Genomic DNA, 26,591 nt, shown 5'->3' on the forward strand with positions numbered 1-26,591 from the left:
AGCTGGCAGGATCCGACCTGAGCTTCCTGGGGCCGAGCTGTGTCCAGCCTCCTCCTGCCATGGCCGGGGCGAGCGTCTCGACCACACTTGTCTGGGCGAAGGCCTCGGCAAACTTCATTCATTCATTCAGCAGGGTTTATTGAGCATCTTTGATGTGTAGGGAGCTCTACCGTGGGGAGTGCTATTATGGACCCCTGCGGGGTGCGGGGAGCTGCTCGGGTCTTCGGGGATAGCAGCGTGGCTCAGTAGAAAGAGCACAGGCTTGGGAGTCAGAGATGGTGGGTTCTAATTCCGGCTCCGTCACTTGTCTGCTGTGTGACCTTGGGTAAGCCACTTCACTTCCCTGTGCCTCAGTTCCCTCATCTGTAAAATGGGGGTGAAGACTGTTAGCCCCACGTGGGACAACCTGATTACCTTGTACCACCCCCAGCGCTTAGAAAAGTGCTTGGCGCATAGTAAAAGCTTGACAAATAACATCGGCATTATTATCATTATTGTAATTAAAAAAGTTGGTATTTGTTAAGTGCTTACTATATGTATCAGCTGTGTGACTTTGGGCAAGTCACTTAACTTCTCGGTGCCTCAGTGACCTCATCTGTAAAATAGAGATTGACTGTGAGCCCCATGTGGGACAACCTGATTACCTTGTATCCCCCTCAGCGCTTAGAACAGTGCTTGTCACATAGTAAGCACTTACTAAGCGCCATCATTATTATTATTAAAAAAGACAATTCAGGTCTGGGTCCCCGGCCCACAGGGATCTCCCAGACTAGGAATACTTAGAGGGAGGGGAGAGAATGGGTGATAGTAAAAACAACCTAGGAAAACAAGGATCCCAGTAAAAAAGAGTAAGAGCTACAGTTACATGAAGGCAAAAGGAGCATTTGACGGGCTCCAGGCTGCCCCTTCACCCCTTAACCTCCCCTCAGCTAAGCCCCCTTTTCCCCCTTTCCCTCTGCTCCTCCCCCCTCCCTTCCCCTGCCCTCACCACTGCGCTCATTTGCACATATTTTATTACCCTATTTATTTCATTACCCTATTTATTTTGTTAATGAGGTGTACATCCCCTTGATTCTATTTATTGCGATTACGCTGGTTTGTTTTTGTCCGTCTCCCCCGATTAGACTGTAAGCCCGTCGATGGGCAGGGATGGTCTCTATCTGTTGCCGAACTGTACGTTCCAAGCGCTTAGTACAGTGCTCTGCACATAGCAAGCGCTCAAAAATACGAATGAATGAATGCCCCTGCAAGTCAGTGGGACTAACGCAGCCGCAGCCGCAGCCGCCGCAACGGCCTCTGCTTAAAACTTGGACGCGCATCAAAAGTAACAACGGGCTCTGACGTTTCTCCTCCTCCCCTCCTCTGGATGTCGTCACTCCCAAGCCTCGAAAGGCCAGCGTCCCCACACGGGAGAAATGATCCTACTGATGAGAATCTCTCCGGGACATAAAAGAATCGTCCCCGTGTTAGGAAAGGGCGAAGACGGGCAGTGATGGGTTGGTCCCCCCTTTCCGAAGAGGTCTAGAGGCAAGAAATGTTGGGGAAGCAGGCCAATCCATCCATCTGTAGTATTTATTGAGCGTTTACTTTCTAAATGGAATTTAAAAGCTATGTGCCATGCATTGTACTCAGCGCTGGAGTAGATACGAGGTAATGATAATGTTGGTATTTTTAAGCGTTTACTATGTGCAGAGCACTGTTCTAAGCGCTGGGGTAGATACAGGGTAATCAGGTTGTTCCACTTGAGACTCACAGTTTATCCCCACTTTACAGATGAGGTAACAGGCACAGAGAAGTGAAGTGACTTGTCCGCAGTCACAGAGCTGACAAGAGGCGGAGCCGGGATTCGAACCCATGACCTCTGACTCCCAAGCCCGGGCACTTTTCACTGAGCTCAGGTTGGACTCAGTCCGTGTCCCCCGTGGGACTCACATCCTTAATACCCATTTTACAGATGAGGACCTGAAGCAGAGAGAAGTTTAGTGACTAGCCTAAGGTCACACCGCAGACAAATGGAGGAGCCGGGATTAGAACCCAGGTCCTTCTGACTCCCGGTCCTGTGCTCTATCCACTAGGCCATGCTGCTTTTCAAGCACAGTGCTTCTGTGTTTAGAGTGGGTGAGATCTACAGGTAGGCTTTGGCTATCAGCTGTCCACACCTCAGCTTCGGCCTTCAGAGGGCCAGACCGACTGGAGAGAGACACCCCCGAATAGCCATCAACCCTTCTCCGCCTCTGCCCAGGGCCGAACAAAAGACACCCAGCAGGACAGGATCCCAAGAACAGCTCTCCCGGGGCACTTGTCATGTCCGGGGCCAAAGTCCGGAGGCAAAGCCGAACATTTTAAGAGGCGACCCCGCTTTTCTAGGATAGTTTGGGTCTGTCTTTAGCTTGAGGGCAGGGGGATGGGTTAGGCGGTAAATCAATCAATCGTACTTACTGACGGTTTACTGCCTGCAAAGCATTCTACTTAGCGCTTTGGGGGTACAATATATAATAGCCCCGCCCCTCCCCCACCCACCCTCTGCTCTTCTCCCTTCCCCTCCCCTCAACACTGTGCTCATTTGTATATGTTATTTATTACCCCATTTATTTTGTTAATGAGGTGATATCTCCTTGATTCTATTTATCTTGTTGATGTCTTGTTTTTGTTTTGTTCTGTTTTGCTCTGCTGGGCAGGGATTCTCTCTGTTACCGAATTCTACATTCCAAGCGCTTAGTACAGTGCTCTGCACATAGTAAGCGCTCAGTAAATACTATTGAATTGAATGAATGAATTACAGAGTTGGTAGACATGTTCCCTGCCCACTACGAGCTTACAGTCTGGAAGGGGAGACAGACATTAAATAAGTAAATAAATTACGGTTATGTACTCCACCCTCCTCCCATTGCGATCCCCTTACCCCTAGTCCCGCAGTCCCCCTTCTCAGACTTCTGGGCCCCCCACACCCACCTCTCAGCCCACCCACCCCTCCCGGCGCACTGACCCTACACGTTTTCAGGGCTTCTCCAACTGAGAGCATTCATTCATTCATTCAGTCGTATTTATCGAGAGCTTACTGTGTGCAGAGCACTGTCATAAGCGCTTGGAAAGTACAATTCAGCAACTAGTAGAGACAATCCCCGCCCAACAACAGGCTCACAGTCTAGAAGGGGGGGGGGAGACAGACATCAAAACAAGAAATAATAATAATAATAATAATGTCAGTATTTGTTAAGCGCTTACTATGTGCAGAACACTGTTCTGAGCGCTGAGCCAGCTGCTTCAATAAATGCCGTAAAGAGGCGTCAATGGCATCCATACGAATGAACAGAATTATAGATATATGCACATCATTAATAAAATACATAAAATCAATTAATATGTAAATACGTACAAATATACACAAGTGCCTTGGGGCGAGGAGGGGGGATAGAGCAGAGGGAGCAAGCAGAGAGCAGGGGTCGTGGCTGAACGACCTGTGAGGTGAGAGAGGTTGGGAGTGAGGTGCCGGCGCGGTCCGTCTCTGCTCTTTTCCTAGGATTGTTCCCCACGAAAGACTGCGGGATCCCCTTTTCCCCCTCCAATTCCCGGGAACTCACCCAGTCGGGAAGAGGTGGTTAGAGCGCCATCTGGTGGGCGAGGCTACTCCGCCCAGTCGGTACGGCCTTTCTCTGAAGAGATGGAAAGAATAATAATAATGTTGGTATTTGTTAGGCGCTTACTATGTGCCGAGCACTGTTCTAAACGCTGGGGTAGATACAGGGTAATCGGCTTGTCCCACATGAGCCTCACAGTCTTCATCCCCATTTTACAGATGAGGTAACTGAGGCACAGAGAAGTTCAGTGACTCTTCCAAAGTCACACAGCTGACAAGTGGCAGAGTCGGGATTCGAATCCACGACCTCTGACTCCCAAGCCCGTGCTCTTTCCACTGAGCCACGCTGCTTCTCCTAACAAACCCGGCCTCGATGACAACAGGCCGTAGTCAAACGCGAACTCTAAAGAAAAATGCATAAAGACGGCCCATGCTTCCTGGCAAGCCTCCAGGAGGCACAGGCAGGATGGGGACGAGGAAGGCGATGGTCATGGCCCTGCCGTCTTTTCCTTGGGATGGAGGGGACGTCTGGGGGGGGGGTCAAGGACAGTGGAGAAGAGGAGGAGGGATGATGAGGAAGAAGAAGTGGAGGAGGGTGTAGGGTGCAGCCTCTCTGGACCCCACACAACATCCCAGACAGCAGACCGGATCAGACGCTAGGGTAGACATCGCCTTGCCCGCTCTCTGCCCAGCTCACTGCAGGGAGGCCGGAAAACTCCCACGTGACTCTAGAAACACCTTCCCCAAAGGGGGATTCTAGACCTCGGGTGATAGGGCGGGGGGGAAGGGGCGTCTATGCAGCAATATCTTGGTCTCTCATGCCCCTAAGGACCGTCTTCATCTCTCATCTGGCCTCGGAGGCCTTGGCCGAGATCAGAAAACTGCGGGAGGAGGGGCAGGACGGGTCCCCTAAGGCAATCTAAAGTGGTTGCTCCCGGACTTCTATCGCCCTGGCAGACAGGACGGAGGTCAGAGCGGACCCTTGCTCCCTCGGCATCCAGCCCCCTGCCTCCCTTCCTTTTATCCCGCCTTCCCCCTACGGAGGCCCCGGAGGCAGCATGCAGAGTGGCCTTCTGCTCAGCTTGGAGCTCGGGAGTACGGGGTGGGGGAAGTTCGGAGACGGGGGATGGGAGATTGAGAGGGATTTCTGTTTCCTAAACCCATGGTTGGCTGGCTAGTTGGTGGGTAGGTGGGTGGGTGTATGAATGGATGGATGGATGAATGGCTGGATGGATGGATGGATGGGTGGCTGGACAGAAGGATTGCTGGGGAGTTGGTTATTGAATATATTCCCAGAGAGCTGGGGAAGGTCCAAAGAAGTAGCTCGGAGCTCGGGCATATCTCTGCCCTACTGGGGACTGCCCAGTTTTAGAGGGTAGGTCAGAAGCAAAGAACGTGACAATTAATGCCCCTGACAGTCAGCTACGGAGTCGACAAATCAAGACCCCGTGTCTGGCAAAAGAAAGCTGAGAGCCTTCCACCAGACAGGAGGCCTTCGTTCTAAAGGACCGCAGGCTCCTCTACACCGCAGGCAGGTATAAAAGCTTGGAGATGCCGGTGCAGGCCCACGAATGTGAGTTTCCAGTGTTCGTAAACAAAAGTCGACCCCATCCCCTTGTGCTGAGGCCCCATTCCCAGTCTCACTAAAGCACGGACTCGGGGTCTGTACCCTGGAGGGGTGGCTGTGTCCTGGGGTGGGGGAGGGATGCTCTCAGAGGAGATGCCTTGAAGTGCTGTGTCTTGGGAGGTTCCTTGGGAGGGATGTCTTGGAGGTTGTGCCCTGGGAGGGTATCCTGGGGTGCTGTATCCTGGGAGGAATTGCCCGGGGGGGGGGGGTGCTCTGGAGGGGTGTCCTGGGAGGCTGTGCCCTAGGAGGCTATGCCCTGAGGTGGGGAGGGTGCCCTGGAGGGAGTGTCCTTAGGAGCACTGATCTTCCTCCAGCTCTCAGAGGACCCCGCAAGAATTCCTCCTGGAAGGGCCCAAGCTGCATCACCAGAGGCTCCATACCTGCGTCTCCACTCGGGAGACACCAACACCTGTGTCTCCAAAGGTTTCCAGGAGACATCAACAACTTTGTCTCCACTGGCTCACTGAAAATCTGACGTCCAGATCTCCACGGGCTCACTATGGGTTCAGCACAGGCTCACCACGGGTTTATCAAGGGCTCACCGGAGACTCCGGCCTGAATCCGGGCCTCTCTCCTCCAGACAGCAACTGGCTCCACTCGCCAGACCTGACCTGACCCCGCTGAGATGAAAAGCTGATTACGCGGTGAGGGCAGATGGAGGGGAGCCTGCCGAAGCTCAGCCTGGCCCTCGTTCAGTGCCCTACATCGCCTAAGGATATAATCTCCTGCCGCCTCCTTAGGGAGCCCCGTCCCGAACCTTCCCGTGCTCCCAGGAAAAGGGATCGAGACTCTGAGCCTGAAATGGCAACGCCTGGGCTTGCCTGGAGGGCTTTGGCATCACCAGGGTGGGGGTGGACTGCCCCTGGCACCTCAGGACCATCATGGCTAGCGTAGATACGCCCCTGATACACCATCAGGATTGCATAGCTTAGGTTTTCCCCCAGACTTCAAATCCCGAATCACTCAAAGAGGATGGCCAGTGTAGACACCACCAGGCTCCAAGACCTCTCAGTTTCTCCCCCAACACCCCACATCAAGAATGACTAGTAGAGAGTCATCCCCAGGCTGAGCGACCACCTCAGTGCCTCCACAACTTCCTAACATCCAAGTGCTTCGATGGCTGCCCAGATTGAGGAGGTCAAATTTCTTGCTCTCCCAAATCGCTGAGACTAGGACCCCCCACACCAAGAGCAGGACCCACTGAGATCAAGATGGTCCTTCCCTGGCCTCCTCCTGAGATCAGTGGGGGTCAGTGTGCTAGTGATTGTGTGGTGGTCTCGGGGTGTATGGTGTATCATTATGTGTGACTATCTATGAATGTGTGTGTGTGTGTGTGACTGTGAGATGGAGTGTGTCAGTGAGTGTGTGTGTGTGTGTGTGTGTGTGTCTAAACCAAACCAGATTTGTCATAACATTCTCAGATTAACCGACACAAATCCGGGATATACTAAAGGTGTCCCTGAAGACCACCCAGCCCCTCTCCCAACGCCCCGCTCTTCACTTTCAGTCTGCAGATGTGGTCTACACCGTCCCTTTTCCAACTCACTTTGCACTTCTTTTCCCCGCGGGCCTGGGCCCTCCTGCCCCTGCCAACTCTTCTCACCCGGGGATCGCGGGGTACTGGGCTGCGGGGGGCCGCGTTAGAACGGCGCTGGGCCGGGGGAGGGGCTGGAGAGATTTCCCCTCCCCCTGCAATCTGGCCTGGGTCACTTAGGTGGGAGGGAAGACTGGGGGCCCCAGGCCTGTACAGAGAGGCGGGGGCTCAGGGGAGAGTGATGCCCCTTGCCCCGATTCTGGCTGTGAGTTTGTCTTCCTGGAGCTTCCTCCTTTTCCTCTTCCTCTTCTCCACCCCCTCACCCCACCTCGGCTACGGCTGGCCCCAGGCCTGTCCGGAGTCGGGGGGAAAGGGAGACCGGTCATCGGAGGGCGAGACCAGTGAGACCCCTGTAACCCCGGGGCAGGCCCTGCCCCCGCTCCTCTGCCCCAGGTCGGTTGGGCCGGCCTGTCCCCGTCCCTGTCCCTGTAGGGTCTGTCCCTCGGTTGGGGACGCCCCCAGAGCCCCTTCTGGAGCATCGGGACCGCTCCTGGCCCCGGCCCCCTGGCCCCCGGTCTCCCGGCTCCCGGCCCCTCGTCGCTCTCCCCGCTCTGCGGCTCGGCTGCGACCGGGGATTGGCCATCGGCCCTGCCCGTCCGCCCTCCCGCTCCTTCCCCTCCCCGCCCCCAGCATCGGGCGGGAGGCGGGGGGAGTCCGGGGCCGGACAGGGGGCCGGACAGGGGGCGGGCCGGGGGCGGGGCCGAGGACCGGACTCAGCATCCGCAGCATCCTGGCCGCCGCCGCCGCCGCCGCCGCGGAGCCTGAGCAGGTAAAGTCCCCTCCCGGGCGCGCTGTCCGTCTCTCTGTCCGTCCGACCGTCCGACTGCCGTCCCGCTCGCCGGCGCCCACATCTGCGCCCCCCAGGCCCCCGACCCACACCGCTAAGGACAGGCCGGGGCAGAAGGATCCTAAGGTCCGGGAGGGGTCCTTGGAGCGTCCGTCTCCCCAGCCGCCCGGCCCGGCCTCTGGGCTGCGATCGGGAGGAGAGAGTTAATCCCGCTATCCGGCTCGGAGTTGTCTCCCGCCAATTAATCTTCCCGCAACCTCCATCCGTCCCCCCCGCCCCCAACCCCCCAGCGTCCGGCTCTCCCCATTTGGCCGAGCCTCCCTTCTCTGCCCCTGAGCAGCTGGGTGCCCCTGAGCAGCCGGGCCATTCACATAATCTCACTGGGCCTCGATTCCCCACTCGGGGCCGTGGGAATAATTTATTATTCCCTTCTTCCCTCCTCCCTCCCCCAACCCAGGGTTGGAGTGAAGAAATCCGGGTTTCTGTTCTTGAGATCTCTGGGCTGTTTGGCGCAAGTATGGAAGGATATTTCGCGGTGAAGGAGAAGGAATGGAAAGTTAAGAAGTATTGGAAACTGATGGGGGAGTTATTTACTATTATTATTTTTTTAAGTATTTACTATGTGTCGATCGCTGTTCTAAGTACTGGGGTAGATACAAGTTAATCAGGTTGGACACGGTCCCTCTACGACATGGGGCTCATAGTTGAATGTGGAAATACGGAGAGAGTGCAGGACTGGGTGGGGGAGCCTCATTTCCGGGGCAGCCCCTTGGTTCACCCAGGCCAGGCCTCTGTCTCTGGTAGGGACAGCAGGACGCTTGGACCAACTGGGTGTCTGTCGTCCTCCTGAACACCGGCTTTCATGCTTAGGGATGGACTAGCCAACACCCCTAAAATTCTCCCTCCAGTGATCCAGCAAAGACCACCCAACACCCCGACTCTCCTCTCTCCATCCCTGAGTCTCCGCCAGTGACCCGGGACGGATCATCCAACATCCGTGACTCCCCTCTCCATCTCTGACTCTCCCCCACTGAACAAGCACGGATCGTCCAACACCCCTGACTCTCCCCTCTCCATCCCTGACTCTCCCCCAGGGGCCCGGCATGGGCGCCAGTCCGTGGATCTGTCCAAACCCCCTGGACCAGGTGGTGTTTCCGGCTGCACGGCTTCCTGGAGAAACGGATTTCCTGTGCTCCCTGTGGTGAAGAAGCGTTCCCTACTGTTGGTCCTGAAATTGCACCCCTCCAGCTCCAGTGGGGACCCCTCGCTGTGGGCGGAGGAGGATTTGGGGAGCAATGATTCCCTCCCACGGCCTCCATGGCTTTGCCTTGGGGTCAGCAAGCGGTTCAGAGCAATGACTCACCCTCCTGGATCTGCCTTTCCCAGTTGCAGGGCGGAGGACCGGGGCGATGATATGCCCCTGGGCAGGGTTGTCATGGTTGCCGAAGGCCTGCTCTGGAGATGCTCAGACCTCCTGGGCCTGAATTCTGCCCAGGATCGCCAACCTCCAGCTAGGCTAGTTTTACAAAGCGAAATTGTATGCACGTGTTTGTGTTTGGATGCTTGTGTGTTTCTTTGGGCGTGTGTGTCGGTGGGTGGGTGGGAGTGCGCCCAAGTGGTTTTCGGCTCATGGAGCGGTGTCTGTGTACGTGTCTGTAAATCTGTGAGTGTGGATGCGGGGGCGGGGAGGTGTGAGAGCGTGGTTGTCGGCCTGCAGGGAGCGGTATGTGTCTGTCCATTGCAGTACACAAGCCATTTCTCCACCTCTCTGCCGTCCAGGGAGTCGCCTCCGCCCAACTAACGGCCCCTGTCCCTCCGACAGCTCCGGCCTCGAGCATGAGGAAAAGGGGCTTCTCCGCCCCTGGAAACGGGAGCTAGCATTCCTGGCCTCGACGCTCTGGGCGCTGGGCTCTGGGCCCTGGGCTCTGGCCTATGGGATCGGGGCTCTGAGCACTGGGTGCTGGGCTTTGCGCGCTGGGCGCTGAGCACTGGGTTTTAGGTGCTGGTCTCTGGACGCTGAGTGCTGGGTACTAGACTCCGGGTGCTGTGCTCTTGGATTTGGGAGCTGGGTTCAGAGAGCGAGACCGGCCTTTGCCCAAAGGGCATCCTCGTTTTCTAAACTCTTTGAGCCCAGAGGCGGGAGGCCAGTCAGACCTTGGCCTCCCTCCCGCCGTGACCCCGCCGCTCCCGCCACTCCTCGCAGATAGAGCGGATTTCCTCCATTAGGGCCACTGGAAAAGGAAAAGAGGTTCAGTCCCACTGTCTAATTTCACCAGGCCCATGGCAGGGTTTTTCCTAACTCCGGGCCTCTTTTCAAGGTTTCTAAAGGAACAGGAGGAAGGGAGGTTGAGGGGCGGGGCGGGAGAAGGAGGGAGGGGTCGGTTCCCCAGGCCGAAGAGGCCCGGAGCTGGGAACGGCGGGCAAGGGGCCTCTCGATTCCTCCTAGACCGGAAGGCCGGAAACCGGCCCCGTGCCAGGCCCCGTGCCAGGCGCTCTCTATTACCCACACTCTGCCCTGCGGAGCCTCCGGCCTCGCTGGCCACCGAAGGCAGAGGGCAGAGACTCCGGTTTCTGCCTCCCGGCTCCCCCCCTGCTTTTCCTTGTCTTCACTGGCCCAAGGGAGTTCGTCGGCGGAAACGATACATTTCAGGCCTCCAGTACGGGGGAGAGACACTGAATCTGGTGCTATCCGATCCTAGGATTCCCCCTCGACCAGGCGCTCCTGGAGGAGGGGTTCTGTCCAGAGTCTTCCTTGGAGAGGTCCTCCGGGCTGGAATTTTAGGGCCAGACCTGGCCCAGCGTCTCCTCCTTGGGACTCGCCCTCAGGTTCAGCCTGATACCTCCCTTCCAGAGCAATGTTGCTTGCTCCTGAGCCTGATGTGGGGAAGGGGGGGGACCCATGGGATCCTCAGGGACAATGGGATAGGGGAAACATTCATCTATCTTCATGCCAACTTGGGGGGCCAAGTGCTCAGAGCGCTCCCCTGGGAGGTCAGGGGGTGTGCAGAGGAGGTGGGGTCAGAGAGACTTCGATGATGGCCCTTAGTCTGCAGGTCGTAGGAGCCGTTGAGGGACAGGGCCATACACTTCCTGTCTGAAAAGGGCCGGGGAAGCTGAACGGATCTCTAGGAACCAACTGCCAACTCTGGACACGGAGCTACGAGGGGTCACTGCAGTCCAGAGGGGTTTGTTTTGACCCATACATGGTCCGTACTGGGTCACTGGGGGAGTCAGGGATGGAGAAGGGAGAGTCAGGGGTGTCGGATGGTCCGTTTTGGGTCACTGGGGGACAGTCAGGGATGGACAGTCAGGGGTGCTGCACGGTCCTTGCTGGGCTGGGCCTGGGTGGATACTGTAAACGTCCCCATGGGAAAATTACATCCCTCCAAAGTGGCTCCAAGCCCGACCCCTTGGTGACAGTCCAGGGAGAATACGTTGCTGGACCTCTCTCCCTGCGGGGCTCTGGAAGGAGGTGGGAAAAGACCAGGACGAGACCGATGAGGGACGACTGAGTAAACCTCGGACTTCCAGGGCTGGACGGCCCTCCAGGGGTCATGTGGTCCAGCTTCCTGCCTCAGAGGGGGATGACAGTCGGCAGGCTGACAGGGCTGCCCTGCCTTAGCCTTGGACAAGCAGCTCTCTCTCTCTCTGTCTCTTTCTCTCCCTCCCGCCAGGTCCTGGGTTCGAGGCCCGACAGAGAGTGAGGACCCGCCATGGAACCCCGCCACGCGGCTCTGCGCCTGCAGCGGCCGGTCACGGAGCTTTGCCGCGTCAGCTTCTACCCGCCGAGGCCCGGGGACCGCCCTCTCCCGGCCCCCGCGGACCCTCCGCTCCGGCCCGCCGGCCCCGAACCTTCCCCGGCCGCGCTCTCCCGGCTCTCGGCGGGGGCCCGGAGCCTGCTGGCCGGCCTGCTCCTGGGAGCGACCCCCGGGCCCGGCCCGGGGCGGCGGGGACAGGCTGTGGCGGGGCCCGACAAGGGTTTGGATGGCGACCGGGGTCCCCGTCGGGGAGGGGCGGCCCAGGAGCCCCCCGCCGCGTCCCCAACCTCCAGGGGACGGCGGGGCTGGAGGCCTTCACTGCCGGAACGGAAGAAGCCGGGGCTGGACACCCTGGAGGCGGCCTCGGGGCCCCCAGGAGCCCGCCCGGCCCCCGCCCGCGTCCCGCCGCGACCCCGGGCCCGGCCCCTCCAGGGGCGAGGGGGCAGCGGGGCCGTCGGGGGCAGCGACTGCCCGAGCGGGGAGGGCCCGGAGGGCCCGCCGGGCCGCAGGGCGAGCCCCGTGGGCCAAGGCCGTACCCCGGCCTCGGACTGGCCCCCCCGGACGTTGCGAAGCGTGGAGAGCCGGGGTCGGGGGGACGGCGGGGCCCGGTCCTCCAGGCCGCGGCGCAAGGAGCCGGAGCCGGAGCCGGCCGGACCGCCCCCGGGGGCCGCCCCCCGCCCCCGGCCGCAGCCCAGGACCCTCCGGCCCCGGCCGCGCCCAGCGCAGCGCGACCCCCGCGCAGCCGTCCCCGCCCCCGCCACCGGACCGCCATCCTGGCCGGCGGAGATCGGGGGGTCGGGGTCGGAGCGGGACCCCCCGGAGCCCCAGAAGCCCCCGGCTGTCCAGGAACAGAAGCCTGAGGCCCGGAGGAGAAGGACGCGGCCGCAGCAGCCCCCAGGTCGGTCCCGGCTCTGGACCCTCCTCTGGGATTTCCAGGCCAGGGCAGGGCGGGGCTGGGGAGGAAGAGGAGGGAGCGGGAGAAAGAAAGAGCAGGGGGAGTTGGCTTCGTCGCCCCTACCTCCGCCCAGCTGCTCTCCCCCTCGGGGGTTGGGCCGCGACGGTGTGCTCCGCTGATGTCCGCGTGACCCGGGGAGAGGCCGTCGGAAAGTCCGCGGGGTGGGAGGTGGGGGACGGGGGCCGGGGGCGGGGGGCTCAGATGCCGATGTCCGCCGGCCAGCTGGGGGCCGGACCCCATCGCCCTCCCGGCTTTCTAGGGGGCTGGGTCCCCCTCCCCCACATTGGCAAACGGCTATACTCCCAGTGACACTTACATCGTGGCTCGGTGGAAGGAGCCCGGGCTTGGGATTCAGAAGTCGTGGGTTCTAATTCCAGCTCCGCCACTTGTCAGCTGTGTGGCTTTGGGCAAGTCACTTAACTTCTCTGTGCCTCGGTTACCTCATCTGCCAAATGGAGATGAAGCCTGTGAGCCCCACGTGGGACGACTTGATTACCTTGTATCTACCCCAGCGCTTAGCACATTGCTTGGCACGTAGTAAGCGCTTAATAAATGCCATCGTTGTTATACAAGACACTCACACGTAAACACAGTGTTACGCAGACACAAAAAAATCACATGCACTTTCACACACACCCAGGGAATTCATTCACAGATACACCCAAGGTGACACAGACACAGTGACACACGATTGCGTAGACAAACCCACAGTGATACCGCGCACACACAGAGTGACACACGATTGCACAGTCACAGATATGCAGACACGAAGAAAATCACATACATCCTCCCACACATTCACATATAGACATCAGGAGACACATGCAAACACGGCTTCACATACCCTCGCGAACAGTGACACACATACAGTGACATACACACAGTGACATGCACACAGACGCACACCAACATGCAGACACGTGCAATACGTTACTCACACACATTCAGACACATAGGAGCATGCAGACACACACACTCAGAGATACTTGAATGAGAATTCCCTCAGGGGGTGCGTAGGTGAGATGGGCGGGATCGGGGAAGGAAACTGAGAATTAACCAGTTTCCCAGCTCCTGCTCCTGGATCCCTCTTGCTTCAGAGTCTCTCGTTACTGTATCTTAGGACGGACAGGGCAGGAGATGGGGTGACTGCTGTCTGTGGAGAAAAGACTGACGGGGTTGTGACTCTCCTGGACCGGAGAAGCTAAGTAATTGCCCAGAACACACAGCGAGGCCTCGCCCAGCTGGGACCAGCCCTAGACTGTAAACTCCTTGGGGGCAGGTAGCGTGTCTACCAGATCTGTGGTATTGTACTCTCCCAAGCGCTTAGTCCAGTACTCTGCACAGAGTTAGCGCTCAGTAAATACGATTGATTGATTGACCATATCCACCCCGAGGCATGAAAATATTGGGCCTCTGTCCCTGGAGCTTGGCCCTCTGGTTGGTTCTCATGTCTCACCTGCCGGTTTTCAGGACCCCATGGTCCCGGGGGAGTTCCTGGCCCAGACATACTTGGCAATCAATCAATCGATCCATCCATCACTTGGCCCACTGTGGGAGCTGGGCAGTTTGTGGGATCTGATTTGGGAATTCCTCCCCAGAAAAGCTTCCAGGTCCTCAGGCTGACGGCCAGGATTTGGGCTCTTCCGAAAGGCTTGGTTGGAAGGCAGGAGTAGGGAGAGTTGTTGCGTGGTGGGGAAAGAAAGCAGAAGGTCCAGATCTTTACACTCTGCATTTTCCCTATCGAGAATTTATTTTAATGTCTGCCTTCCCCACTAGACTGTACGTTTATCGTGGACAGACAACGTGTGTACCGATTATATTGTACTTGGACTCTTCCAAGCGCACACAGTAAGCGCTTAATAAATGCCATCGATTGATGGAGGAGTGGCGGGGGGGGGGGCGGTTTTGGGTGTAGGACGAAGGAGGAGGAGGAGAAGGAGATGTGGGGAGAGGGAGGCGGGATGGAGGATGAGGAGGGGGAGGATGAAGGGTAGGCTAAGGAGATGGAAGCGGAGAAGGAGGAGGAACAGGAAGAGGAAGAACAGGAGGAAGAGCAGACACTCTCGAGGATCATTCTGCCCCCCTGGTCCAACCGGCCTAGCCAGGTCCCTGGGGACCTGAGAGGAAGGGAGGGGGGCTGGAGGCAGTGACATCCCAGGGAGGAGCTGGAGCCGGTGATGACGTTGGCGAACTGGGACGATTTCCAGGCATTCTGGAGGCGGGGGGGCGGGATCGCCCCGGGCAGCCGCCTTCACCTCCGCCTTCTTCCCCCGCAGCCTCCACCGGTGGAGGCTGCGTGCGTGGCTCCCACACCACCTCCTCAGCCCTCCAGCTTGTCCGTGGCCCCGGGCCGTCCGGAGGGTCCTTGCTCGCGGCGTCTACCCCCAGGGCCCGGTGCCCAGGGCTCACGCTCGCATCCCCCCTCCCCAGCCCCGCTCCCAGCCCGGGCGTCTAAACCAACGTCCGAGTGCTGCTGACCGACGCATGGACCAGGCGGAGGAAAGGGGGACAAACGAGGAGGGTGTGTGTGGGGGTGTGGGTGTGGGTGGGTGGGTATGTGTGGGTGTGTGTTTTCATGCATTCATTCTATCGTATTTATTGAGCGCTTACTGTGTACAGAGAAGCAGCCTGGCTTAGTGGAAAGACCACGGGCTTGGGAGTCAGAGGTCTTGGGTTCTAATCCCTGCTCCACCACTTGTCAGCTCTCTGACTTTGGGCAAGTCACTTCGCTTCTCTGTGCCTCAGTTACCTCATCTCTAAAATGGGGATGCAGACTGGGACAACCTAATAATAATAATAATGTTGGTATTTGTTAAGCGCTTACTATGTGCCGAGCACTGTTCTAAGCGCTGGGGTAGACATAGGGGAATCAGGTTGTCCCACGTGGGGCTCACAGTCTTAATCCCCATTTTACAGATGAGGGAACTGAGGCACAGAGAAGTTAAGTGACTTGCCCAGAGTCACACAGCCGACAAGTGGCAGAGCTGGGATTCGAACCTGATGACCTCGTATCTACCCCAGTGCTTAGAACAGTGCTGGCACATAGTAAGCGCTTAACAAGTACCACCTTCATTATTATTATTACAGAGCACTGTACTAAATGCTTGGGAGAGTATAATATAACAATAAACAGACACAATCCCTGCTCACCAGGAGTGTGTGTGTGTGTGTGTGTGTGTGTGTGTGTGTGTGCTGGGGGAGAAGCAGGCGACCCCGGACTTCCCTAGAACAGCTTGCTCGGCTCTGCCCTGTCCTGCCCGGTCTCGCCGCTGCTTCCGCCCGGGGGCGGCGGCCCTGTGCGGGCCCCGGGGGCCGTGAGGTTGGTCCGGGCTGCGGTCGCGGGATGCGTTTATTGGGCTCGCGCCGGGGCGGAGCTCTCAGCCCTCCCTCCTTCCCTCCGGCTCCCCGCAGGCACCCGCCTGGCAGCCGCCCAGCCTCACACCCGCCCCGGCCGCCCTCTGCTCTTCCGACCCCCGACCCTCTCCGGGACCGGGTCTAGGGCAGGGCGCTGCGCGCGGAGGGGGCACCACAGGCGGCTTTGGGCAGGGGTGGACAAGAAAGAAGGAGTCAGGTCTACACTACTAAATTATCCCGAGCACGGGAGCCAGGGACACCCACTGGACCTAGAGGGAGGCTAGCTCAGGACAAAAGGCAGGAAACACGGGCAGGGTCCAGAAGAGTTTGGACAGTACAAGAGCGAGCTTCTAGGCTGGATCACCGGAGGGAAAGACAGGAGGGAGAGACAGGAGTAGAGAAGGGAGAGTCAGGAAGGTTGGATGGTCCGTACTGGGTCACTGGGGGAGTGTCAGAGGAGAGGGGAGAGTCAGGGGTGATGGATGGTTCCTGCATGGTTACTGGGGAAGAGTCAGGAATGGAGGCAGGAGTCAAGGGTCGTGGTTGGTCCGTGCTGGGTCACTGGGCTAGAGTCAGGAGCGGAGACGAGAGAGTCAGGGGTGTTGGATGGTCCAGGCTGGGTCACTAGGGGAGAGTCGGAGATGAAGAGAGGAGAGTTAGGCGCAGTGGATGATCGGAGACGGGGAGAGTTTCGAATAGGGAGAGGGCCCCAGGGAGAAGTAACGGGGAACACTTTTCTGGGGTAGTTAATTAGGAGATGGAGAACTTGGAGATTTTCCTTGGGTGTTTTTGAAAGTGAAAGTTGTTTGTTTTTTTTTGGGGGGGGGGGGGATTTACCCCTGGGAATTAGAGCTCCGGGGAAATCCATGAGGAAAACTTGTGAGAAATAACTCATCTTTCCAGGTAGAATGGCACCTTCCCTTCCCCTCACCCCACCCAATCCGCTCTCCCTCCTCCCGTCCCCCAAGGCCTCCGGTCTATCGAGGTTGGTGTCAAGCCAGAAACGATTTTGTGGACGGAGGAATTCCTCTTCACGCTAATGAAAACCCTTTTCTCTAGGAAGCCCTCCCAGATGGGTTCCCAGCCCCTGCCCACAGTTCTGACTTTAGACTTTTCTGTTATTGGGCTCGAGGGGGAATTTTATGTCAACGTATCCTCCCTTCTGAGGTTCAGAATGCATCTTGGCTAGTGAAGCTGAATCCTTTTCCCCTTGGGGATCCCTATCTGTCTTGTCTCCCCCTCCGTCTGGCAGCCCCCCGAGGGCGAGACCGTGTCTTCTCCTCCCTCTACCCTTCACCCCAGCGCCAGCCCCCTTATACTGCAGTGGCTGGTTAAAATGCTGAGGATAATGTTGAGCTCTTACTATGCGTCAAGCATTGTTCTAAGCGCTGGGGTAGACCTAATCAGATTGGCCACAATCCCTGTCCCACATGGGGCTCACAGTCTTAATCCCCATTTTACAGATGAGGTCACTGAGGCTCAGAGAAGTGAAGTGACTTGCCCAAGGTCACACATCAGATCAATGGTCGAGCCGGGATTACAACCCAGGTCCTTCCAACTCCCTGCTCTATCCACTGGACATACTGCTTCTTCCCTTTTCCCACGATCCTTCTGCTCCCAGCCCGTCCTCCCCTTATGTCTCTCTCCTTTCCCCGCGAGGTTGGCAGTGTCCATGGAGGAACTGGGTAATATCAGGCCTCGGTTTTCCCACCTGGCCGCCTCCGAGAGCTTTTGGGAAGCACCTGGAGACTGAAGTGGTGCGAATGTGTTGGGGGTGGGAGGGGGGTACCAGATGGAAGAATCTGAGCTATTGGATGGCCCATCCGCTCCGGGGACAGATCCAAGCCACCCGCTTCAGAGATCCCAAATCTTTTCCCCGCAAACTCTGCATCCTAACCCCTTCTCCCCAGACCCAACCCCAGCCCCGGCCCCGGCCCGGCCCCGTTCACCCTGACCCCGACCCGTTCTCCCCACTCTAGCCAGGTTGGGCCCGTTCTCCTCCCCCCATCCTTCCCCTCGCCCCCGCACTCAAACGCAGTGTGGCCGCGGGGCGCGAAGTGGGGGAACCTGTTCGCCCCCTCCCTGCCCCTTCCTCACGTGACTCACGGCTGTTCACACGCGGCTCCCCCCGCCCAGCCGCGCCCTCCCCCTGTGCAGCCTCAGCTGGAGCGGCCTCTTTCCCTTTGTGGGGGGCTCCGGACCCCCCTCTCCCCTCCTCCCAACCCACAAACTGCGGACATGTTCGCCGCCGGCTCTCCGCCCTTCGGCGCCCGGGGCCGCTGTTCCCCGCGAGTGGTCGGGACCAGGCTGGACCCCTCCGTCCCCACGGGGAGGCCGGGAAGACCCCGACTGTCAGCGCACCCCGAGGAAGGTAAGGACCCCTGCTCGCTTGGTGGCCGCCTGTTCGGCCCTAAAGGAGACCCGCAAGGGTCCTAGGGGATTCCTGCTCTCCCTCTCCCCCTCCCTGCCTTCTCACCGGTCAGCGAGCAAATCTGGTAAATAACTTGGCGGGGACCACGCTCAGAGACAGCCCATGGACAGGAAGATGAAAGGGGAAAACTGTCCGGGGACTCCTCTTCCTCGCTCCATGGACGCCGTCCCAGAGACAGAGACCTGGAGCTAGAGACACAAAACCAGAGAGAGACAGAGAGGGAGCTAGGAGAGAGAAAGAGAGACAGAGAGGCAGAGACTCAGAGGTGGGGGGAATCCCAGCATTTGAGGAGGATGGCTGCAGGAGGCGTTGGGTGGTTCCCTCGGTTCCCTCTCTGTGGAAACAACCTCAGCTCAGCAGGGAGCTGGGCGGTTTCCTTTGGGTTTCTGGAGCGGATCGGGCCAGGCTAGAGCCTCAGTACTGCCTCTTCCACCCTCTCCCTCTAAACTATTACCCACCCACCCACCCCCGCCCACCCCACGGTCGGGAGGGACTGGTTTCCTCCCGCTGCGGCCGCGAAAGAAACGGAGAGGGTGTCTTGTTCCCTGCTCCCTCCTGGAATTGCTGTGCCTTCCCGGGAACGACACTAACCTTCTCTGGGCTTCCCAAGCCTGCCCGATGGAGTTCTCTGGAAATCCCCCGCCCCCGGCCCCTTGGCACTCCCTTCTCCCCACAACCCCCATGGGAGGATTCCCCTAAGAACAGGCGGAGAAGCTGAAGCCCAGAAAGGGATGATGTCGTCCCCGGGGTCACACAGTAAGTCCACGAGAAGGGAAAAGTCTCCACCAGAGAACCGAAATTGATCTAGCTCTTTGGATTACCATTTTCCCTCCCTCTTTCTGAGGGTTAAATCACGGGCTGGGATGGGTGGGAGGTGGTCCTAGAGACTCTCCCCTCGGGATCCCCAAGCCCCTACCCACAGCTCGGGGGCGTTCGGTCTCTGGTGGGAGCGTCTGCAGGAGGGGCAGGGGTGAAGAGCCCGGGCTTTCAGGGGAAAGGGAGGGAGACCGCTGGGAGGGCCCGGTTAATGTAGTGGGGGAGAATTCCCCCAGGCCTGTCCGTTCGCGCGTTTTTCCCACCCAGATCAGCCGGAAACAGCCCCACGTTCCGCCCCACGAGCAGAGACCTGGTTCTCGGGTTGGCCGGAACCCCGCGTTTCCGGGCGGGAGGCTCTTCCCCTCTGGCGCCTTGCGGTGTCTCGTACTGGGGGGCGGGGAAGACACACGGAGGGTGTGCAGGTAGGGAAGGGGTGGGAGGGGGGAGGAATCAACGCCAGAGGTCTCTCCATACTGCATATGTTTCAGTGTCCTGGGCAGCCCCAGAAACCGTCGGTACCCACCCCGCGCCCAGCCACCTCATCTGTGACCCACCCCTTATCCTTAGCCCACCCCTAATCCTTAGTTGCAACAGCGTCACCCCAACCCCGCCCCAGCTGTGACCGCATCACGTAACCTGTCAGCCCCCCATCCCAGCTGGACATACCATCATATCCCATTCCCAGTTTCGGCTCTTCCCCCTCCCCCCCGCCACACACACGTCTTCTATAACCTTCTCTCTCTCTCACACACACACATACATACACACACACATATGCCAGCTGTATCCCTCCTCATACACGGACTCCAGTTGCACCCCTCGCATCCCCAGCTTTGGTTCTCTACACACACGGACACTGGCACACGTCAGCTGTGACCTTCTGCTTCCAGTTGGGCCCCTCCACAACACACGCACACACACACACCCACACAGATGCCAGCTGTGGAACCCCCTACTCCAGCCGGACTCCCATCCCATCTGAACCCCTTATGCCCAGCTTGCCCACCCCCAACCAGGTGTGACCTTCTCGCTCCAGCTGTGGAGCGTCCTCGTCCCCGTGCCACTGTGGCCTGGAATGCAGGGATCCGAGAGAATCCTTTCCCTAGGTTTTTCAGTCATCCGGTCACCCCTAGGCTTGGAGGCGCTTGGGGCTGCTGGGCCGGAGTTCGCATCTAAGCCTGGTTCCTCCCACCCCCCAACCCCCCGCGACCAACGGTCCTGCCCACAGCTTCCCCCACGATTCCTTGATCTCGATTTCCTGGCGGTCTTCCTCCCCGTGGTCTTGGGGAAGGGGAGCGCAGACTTCTTCACTATCCCGGGACGGAGTGGGGGGAAGGGAGGGGTCTGACCCGGAACAGGGTGGGGGAAGCAGTGCGGCTCTGTGGAAAGGGCACGGGCTTGCGATTCAGAGGTCACGGGTTCTAATCCCAGCTTCGCCACCTGCCAGCTGTGTGACTTTGGGCAAGTCACTTGACTTCTCGGTGCCTCAGTTCCCTCATCTGTAAAATGGGGATTAAGATTGTGAGCCTCATGTGGGACAGCCTGATTATCCTGTATCTTCCCCAGCGCTTAGAACAGTGCTCGGCACATAGTCAGCGCTTAACAAATACCAACATTGTTATTATTATTACTATTACTTGCAGTAGAACAAACGTACTTTTCTGGCTCCGCCCGCTGGAAATGGGACCGAAGAGTGGGGTTCGGGGGCTGGGCTGGGCTGCGGCCGGTGGGGCCGGAGGGCCCAGGGAGGAACCTGTGGTCCGGGCCCAAGCTGTCGGTGCTGCTGCTTGGGTCTCCCCCCGCTCCCTCGCCCCCCCGGGGAGCCCGTCTAGGAGCAGAAGCCGCGGACGCCCCGCGGGGCTGAGAGGGGTAGGATGGCCGGCTGCGGGGAAGGGGCTGGAAGACGCCGAAGAAAGGTTTGTTCTTCGGGTCTTGGGGTCTTGGAAGCAGCGTGGCCTAATGGCAGGAGGACGGGCTTGGGAGTTAGAGGACGTGGATTCTAATCCCGGCTCCGCCACTTGTCTGCCGGTGACTTTGTGCAAATCGCTTCACTTCTCTGTGCCTCAGTTTCCTCATCTGTAAAATGAGGATTAAGACTGTGAGCCCCACGCGGGACAACCTGATTACTCTGTATCTACCCCAGCGCTTAAAACAGTGCTTGGCATATAGTAAGGGCTTAACAAATACCGTTATTATTATTATTCTTTCTGACTAGCCGAGAAAGCAATTTCTCTTGGGAGACCGTCTTGGGAAATCGGGGGGGAAAAGCCGCGGGACCTCAGACCGGGCAACAGGCTCAGACCAGGGCTCTGGACGGTCCGCGGCCCCGACACCACTGCGGTGGCCATTTCGGCCGTGAAAGCAGAATCAGACCGTGAATGCTCTTTTTGGAAAGATGCCAGCTCCCTCCCCCATGTGACCTCGTCCAGGGCTGAAAAGTCGCTGCCCTTCCCAGCGAACTTCTGCGACCGCTTACTGCGCGGGGTCCCTGGAGGCCGCAGATGTTGGGGGTACGTTGAGGCTATTTCACCCCACATTAACTGAGGCTAGGGCGCAGCGTCAAGGGCAAGTGGAGAGAAGCGGGGTGCTTGGGGAGGTGGGCGATCTCCTGAGGGATGGGTTCCATTTCTTGCTCCCTGCCTTCCTGCCCTCTTCCCCTCTTCATTCATTCAATCGTATTTATTTAGCGCTTACTGTGTGCAAAGCACTCTACTAAGCGCTTGGGGGAGTACGATATAACAAGAGACACATTCCCTGCCCACATCGAGCTCGCAGTCTAGAAGGGGAAACAGACATTAATATAAAAAATTACAGATATGTACACATATATATGTATATATATACGCTGTGGGGATGGGAGGGAGGATAAATGAAGGGAGCAAGTCAGGGCGACACAGAAGGGAGTGGGGTGGGGAGGAGGGCTTAGTCAGGAAAGGCTTCTTGAAGGAGATGGGCCTTATTGATGGGCCTTCAATAAGACTTGGAAGTGGGGGAGAGCAATTATCTTAGTCAGGAAGTCTCTCTCTCCCCCCGGCCCCTAGTCTCGGACTTGGCCGCCTGGCTCCAGCAGGAAGCAGTGGGGCGGCGGGGGATCGGACCGAACAGAGGAGCGATTGGCAGAAGCGTGGTCATCCTTCCTTGCCGCATCGTCACGAGGCCCGAAGCCGGGGGCAGATTCGGGCCGGGGCCACCGGGGGGGTGGGGCGCGGGGGCGGTCAGGTGGCAAATCCCGTTAGATTCGGAGAAGGCTTCTGGACGGAGCAGGAGGCTGGGGCAGGGCTGGGAACGGATCCCTTTTTCATCCCGAGAAGGAGATGGAGATTTGAGAAAGGACTGTGTCTTAAACGGGTGAGCTGGGCCAATGCAGAATTGTCGCTTCTCAAAGGGTCTCATGCGAGTGTCTCTGCTGGATGGAAGGGAGAGTCAGGGATTGAGAAGGGAGAGTCAGAGGTGTTATGTGGTCTTTTCCTGGGTCACTGGGGGAGAGTCAAGGATGGAGAGGGGAGAGTCAGGGGGGTTGGATGGTCCGTGTTGGGTCACTGATGTAGAGTCCAGGTCTGCTGGGGCGATTCAGGCTCGTCACTGGGGGAAAGTGAGGGATGCAAAGGGGGAAAGTTGACGTATTAAATGTGCATTTGAGAGAGCAGCTAAGCCCATTGCGTTTTGGGATATGCTTTGGTCTGATAAAGCCAGCTGAGAAGATGGTTAGATAAGTAGGTAGGTGGATAGGTGGGTAGATGGGTAGGTAAATATAGATTCCCTTCCTAAGGCAGGGAGGAGTTGCGACAGGTCAGTCACGGTGCCTCCCTCCTCAAGTTTGCTGAAGAAGTAGAGTCAGGCCTTTGGCCATGAAGCAGTGAGCATGTGAGTTGGAGTGGGCACGCACATGATGGTGACATGTTGGGCTGAAGTGGAGTGTGTACTCGCACGATGCTGACATGTTGGGTTGAGCTGTCGGAGGGGTACTGGGTGGTGAGGAAAACCCGCAGATCCCTGCCCCTAGGGTTCCTCTGGGAAGGTTGGGGGTTCCAGAACCGGTAACGTTTGGGGAACGAGGAGTGGCCAGGATTCAGGGCAGTGCCAGGTCGCGCAGCGCTCATGAGACCGGAAACGACTGGCACTTGGAGGCCCCAGGGAACCGCCTCCTGCCCCTGGCCCCCGGAGGATCGGTGACTGTGGACTCGGTCGGGCCTTGATCCGAGAGAGTCTGTGTGTGTGTGTGTGTGTGTGTGTGTGCGAGAGAGAGAGAGAGAGAGAGAGAGAGAGAGTATGTCTGCCACTAGGGGTGAGGTCCTACCAATCACGGAAAACCTACCAACCAACAGTAAAACAATCTTTCTTAATGAGCGGCTTCTGGGAGTAAAGCGCCGTCCCGGACGCCTGTTTTCTGGAGAGAGCAACACTAAGCGCTTGCTTGTGCCTAATCGACCCTGGGTGGCTATACTGTGCAGGGCGCTGTACTAGCTCTCACTGTGTGGAATGCGCTATGCCGGGTGCTTGGGACCAGACGACAGAAGACCTGGCACTTACCCCATCAATGGACGAAGTCACGTGTCCCCAGTCCCCTAACCCTATTGTTTCTGCTTTGCGAGACCCTCCGTGTGCCCTCGTCAACAGCATCGTTCCCTCCTCGAGGGGGTTGGATCCCTGAGATGGGCACGCGGTCGCCCCCCTCCATTCTGCCTGGCAGCGTCTAGATACCAGGCTGGTCCAGGGGCTGCCAGACAATTAGCCGAGGCCTGCCCAGGACAGGCGGGGGCAGCGGACTGAAGGGGGGTAAGGACGAGTGTGTGTGTGTGAGAGAGAGAGAGTGTGGCGGGGGGAAGGGAATAACGCAGGCAGCGCCGAGGAGAACGATCAGAGTAGGCGGGATGTGGAGGATTTGGGGAGCCCGGAGGAGCTGTGAGGCTTCCCTGTGCCCTGTGCCGGCGGAAGAGCTGTGTTGGGAAAGAGCGGGCCGCTCCAGCAGCGGCTCCTTCTCCCATCCCGCCTTCCACTCACGGGCCAGACACGCAGCCCCACGGGGCTGGTTTTGCAACCGAAGGCCCAGATTGTTCTCAAAGCAGGGTCCCAATTTGCTCCCGTTCCCTGGGCCCCCACAGAGCGGAGTGGTCAGTGTGGCCTGGATCCTTTGCTCCCGAGCGGAATGGTCAGTGTGGCCCATGCCTTTTGCCATCTGTTATGCCCTGTCATGTCACGTCACGACGCGATTCCAGGTTTGGGGTTTGCGGTTTGGGGGAGCTGAAGCCTGAGGAAGTGAATGGAGAGGCCCTGGGAAGCTAGATGGGTATCTGGAGACCAGACAGGAAAGAGGGCCAGGAATCCACGTATGAGTTTCTAGAAGGGCAGTCTACAGGGACGTCCACCTGGCTCTAATCGTGTTCTGGGGAAACCGGTGGGTGGGGAGGGTGGTGGTGGTGGTACTCAGAGAATCTGGTTCCTTGTCCACAGTGACCTCCTACACCCCAAAAGCGGTGGTTATGGGCGGGTGGGGAACACACACTCCCCCATTCCCAGGCCTGAAGCTACCACCACGCCCCAAGTGCCAAGAACTTCAAGCCAAAAAAGGCTTCGTGCTGCTCTCCACTGCCCCATCTCCATTATCCCGCGCCAGACCCCATGGGGATCGAGGTCAGATCAATAGTATGTATTAAGTGCTTACTGTGTGCAGAGCACTGTATTAAGCGCTTGGGAGAATGCGATACAACAATGAAAAGATACATTCCCTGCCCTTAATGAACTTACAGTCTAGATCTCTTCCCCGGGGTAGAGGGGTGGGGGGACAGGGAATAGCGGACTCCAGGTACGGTCCACGAACTCGGCCACGGGGGTCCGGAGGGTCCTAGCTGAGCTCCCCGAGGCCCGAGGCCAGCGGTAGGGTCAGCAGTCTCTGAAATGAGCCTCGGGACTACGAAGTACCAGCCGTTTGGCCGAGGGCCAGGTCCGGGAGGCGACGCGGTCTTCTGCTGCCCTCTGACGGGCGACGAGAGCTCCGAAGGGAGCGGAGCCGGGAACCGCACCGGGCCACGAGGGAGCTCTGATCATCTCCTCCTTTCTGCCGGAATCCCGCAGGCCCCTCCCCGCAGAAGTCCGGTCCGACCCACGCCTCCAGCCAGGACGGGCACGGACAGGTCGCAGGCCCTAGGCCAGGCCCTTCCCAGCCTCCCGGGGGTCAAGAGGAGCCAGAGAAGCTGAACCCCAGTGACTTGCACCTGGACCTCTGGGTGAGTAGCCTTAGGCGGTGGGCACTCAAGGGTCTCGGTGTCCATAGGGGTGGTCAAGGTATTTGCTGAACGCCTACTGGATGCAGGGCATCGTGCTGATCGCTTGAGGAAGTCCAACAGAAGCCCTAGACATATACAATGCCCACGATAAATTTATACTCCAATGGGGAACAGAGACCAAAAATTTTACAAAAAGAGTGATCAAAATAAGCCAATGACTTTACATCTATTCATAAGTCCTGAGAGCGGGTCTCGTTGTTTTTTAAGCTCTGCTGAACAGAAGCTGTGTCTCCCCTTCTCCATTATATTGTCCCAGGTGCTCAGTACAGTGCTCCGCATACACCAGGTTGGAACCTCCTTGAGGGCAGGGATCGTGAATAGTTTGGCCTAGTGGAACAGAGCTCAAGCCAGGGAGTCGGAGGACCTGGTTTCTAACCCTGGCTCTGCCCCTTGCCTGCTGTGTGGCAAGGGTCCGGCAAGTCATTTAATTCTCCCTACCTCGGTTTCCTCAATTGAAAAACCGAGATTATATCCTCCTCCATCCCCCTTAGACTGTGAGCCCTTTGTGGAACAGGGATAATGCCCAACTCGAGTATCTTTTACTTACCCCAGCACTCAGTACATTGCTTGGCACGAAGTATGTGCTTAACAAAATATCACAGTGAGCATTATAATTCAGAGGCAGCAGGCAGAGAAGGGGATGGAGAGAGAAGCTCACAGTTTATCTCTAAGAGTCTCTAGGTTGGCACGGGACAGGCCACTCTGCCACTCCCATTTCTAATATATGGAAACAGGCTCTAGAAGTTGGCTGAGCCACGTGGCCGTGATTGGTGGGGGAAGCCAGATGGGCTGCTGGCTAGAGCACGGGCCCAGGAGTCAGAAGGACCTGCGTTCTAATCCTCTCTCTGCCACTTGTCTGCTGGGTGACCTTTGGAAAGTCGCTTTACTTTTCATGCCTCAGTTACCTTATCTGTAAAATGGGTGTGAATCTGTTAAGAGTGTGAACCCTAAGTGGGACGGGAACCGTGTCCAACTTGAAAATCTTTTATCCACCCCAGCGTTTAGTTCAATACCCGGTACACAGTAAGCACTCAACAAATACAGTAGGGGGGGAAAAAAGAGATACAGAAGGAGGAAGAGGAGGACGTGAAAAGGAGGAGATAAACGGAGACAGAGACATGCAGAAAGACACACAGGGACACGGGTAGGGGGACACACACACACCAGATGCTGTCATATAGAAACCCATATACAGAGACCCAGAGGTACAAACACAAGGATACCTTTCCACCTGTTGTCCTGTTGTGGGGATGGTGGGTTCCTGGGTTCTGTGGGCACGGGTATGGATACTGAAGCCGGTAGGGCAGAGACCGTCTCCCCCTCTTCCCATCTGAAGGTGGGGGCAATGCCCGGAGGTCTCGCCGCGTTCCCCTGTTCCCTTTTCCCGATCCCAAAACGCCCCTCCGCC

The 26,591-nt window shown here is 58.1% G+C and overlaps 1 protein-coding gene across 1 annotated transcript in view; it reads left to right on the plus strand.

Moving 5' to 3' along the window:
- The first annotated feature begins 17,890 nt into the window (after window positions 1–17,890).
- Window positions 17,891–26,591, plus strand: part of FMN1 (formin 1) — a 39,495-nt gene continuing 30,794 nt past the window's right edge. Inside the window, exons 1-2 of the mRNA XM_039913864.1 lie at window positions 17,891–18,023; window positions 24,972–25,123. Coding sequence (XP_039769798.1) covers window positions 17,891–18,023; window positions 24,972–25,123 — 285 coding nt within the window. The remainder of the gene's footprint in view (window positions 18,024–24,971; window positions 25,124–26,591) is intronic.

Source organism: Ornithorhynchus anatinus, chromosome 13 (assembly GCF_004115215.2).
Source record: "Ornithorhynchus anatinus isolate Pmale09 chromosome 13, mOrnAna1.pri.v4, whole genome shotgun sequence".
Taxonomy (NCBI): Eukaryota; Metazoa; Chordata; class Mammalia; order Monotremata; family Ornithorhynchidae; genus Ornithorhynchus; species Ornithorhynchus anatinus.